This window comes from Merops nubicus, unplaced genomic scaffold, assembly GCF_000691845.1.
Source record: "Merops nubicus isolate BGI_N331 unplaced genomic scaffold, ASM69184v1 scaffold8236, whole genome shotgun sequence".
Taxonomy (NCBI): Eukaryota; Metazoa; Chordata; class Aves; order Coraciiformes; family Meropidae; genus Merops; species Merops nubicus.
Window position 1 is genome coordinate 3,459 of NW_008616896.1, and position 1,675 is coordinate 5,133.

Consider the following 1,675-nt stretch of genomic DNA (forward strand, 5'->3'; position numbering starts at 1 on the left):
GTCAGGCTAGTCCCACAAACCACCCCTCAATTATTCCTGCACATCACAGAGTAACTGCCTCGTTGATGGGAACTCTCCAAGCATGCAGATGACCACACCATGACAGGTAGCCAGTGATGCCTGTTTCTGCTTTCTGTGGCTGTCTGCTGGAATACGAGCAAAAAGCAACACCACTGCAAAGAGTCTCTGTCACCCCAGAAAATGATGTCGTTTAAAAAGGCAAAGCTGTCTGATTATCTGTTTGAAGAAATGCAGCCAAGGTAAAAGAGCTAATAGAGGCAGTTCTGGACAGCTTCCAGCAGCTGAGTTATTAATAAAAACAATGGAAAAATGCCAAAGCTCTTCTGTTTTCTTTAGCAATTAGTATACATTCCTTTAAACTTTTAAGCTGCAGACTCCACAGCTATCTGAGCAGCAGGACACTTCTGTCTGAGGTCCCTTTTCAGAGCTGCCTCCAACGTGTCACTCATAAGCATTCTGGGTTTCTGTTGTTCCCTCTCTTAAAAAAAACAGACTACTGAAGGATTTGATTTTTGTTGTCTTGCTCTTTCTGTCCTTTTCCCCTCACCTCTTAACCATATGCTACATGGATGACTAAAATCCACTTGGGCTGTGCTGATGCTTTAAGGACTTCAAAGTGGGAAGCTTAACATGCTTAAAGTGAAGTCAGCCTTTGATGATAAACATGCAGGCAGAACAAGCCCAGAGAAGCAGGATGCAGCTAGTCTCTTGTTGTTAGGCATTCTCACTTGACTGAATCTGTGAATGAAAGAACATGGTCAGAATCAAAAATATTTTTTTTCTCTTGCTGATTTTCTTCTTCTTTTTCTTTTTCCCCTTTTCTGCTGAGCTAGCCCCGAGCAGTGTACTGCAAGGATGTGTTAGACATCGAGCAGTTCTCCACAGTGAAAGGAGTCAACCTGGACCAAACAGATGATGATTTCTATTCCAAGTTTTCCACAGGTTCGGTGTCTATTCCATGGCAAAATGAGGTAAGGATGTATCATAATAAAATCACTCCAATAAAACCCCTAACACAGATGGTTTAAGAGGAGCTGTATATTTCCAGCAATATATAGCTACTGGATAACTTGCCAGACTCTAATGCTTTCATAAGTTACAAATGGTCTCTTTCAAGATCTGTAATGTACCACAGATGTCAGGTTCAGGTGATTGTATCTATTGGCTCTGCATATCTGTGTAAATTGGCAAGGATCCTGCTGTACTTCCTTCTCCTGGATTTCTGCAGAGGTGTTTTGACAATAACTCTCATGAACTTCCCTGGGGTGGCTGGAAGTCCTAAATGGGAGGTTCTTCTTTGGTGTTCCTGATCTCACCCTTTGTCTTGTGCCTTCAGCAGTTCCCAGCTGCAGCAGTTGACTCTGGACCTTAAACTGCTCCTGGGTTTCCAGATCTGGGTCTTTGTTTCTGTTTGTTATCAAAACAGCCAATGGTGGATTTCATAATCCAACTCTGGATCAAGCAGCAGATCTTCTTAGGCAGAGGGGTGCTAGTAACTGGGATTTTGTGAGTACTCCTGTCTTCACCCGGAATCACTTCTCCACAGAGCTAAAGAAAAGAACAGAGGCAACTTTATGGGTCAACTTCTAATACGACTGATGCACAAACATGCAGAAGCAGACTCAGCCTCAGTTCTTCATGCATCTATGTGCCT

General features: G+C 43.0%; 1 protein-coding gene across 1 annotated transcript in view; it reads left to right on the forward strand.

Moving 5' to 3' along the window:
- Nucleotides 1-854: 854 nt before the first annotated feature.
- The window catches only part of LOC103775506 (G protein-coupled receptor kinase 5-like), a gene marked incomplete at its 5' end in the record, with an annotated part of 2,516 nt that continues 1,695 nt past the window's right edge, over nucleotides 855-1,675 (forward strand). The window contains one exon of the mRNA XM_008942965.1: nucleotides 855-992. Within this exon, the coding sequence (XP_008941213.1) occupies nucleotides 855-992 (138 nt within the window). The remainder of the gene's footprint in view (nucleotides 993-1,675) is intronic.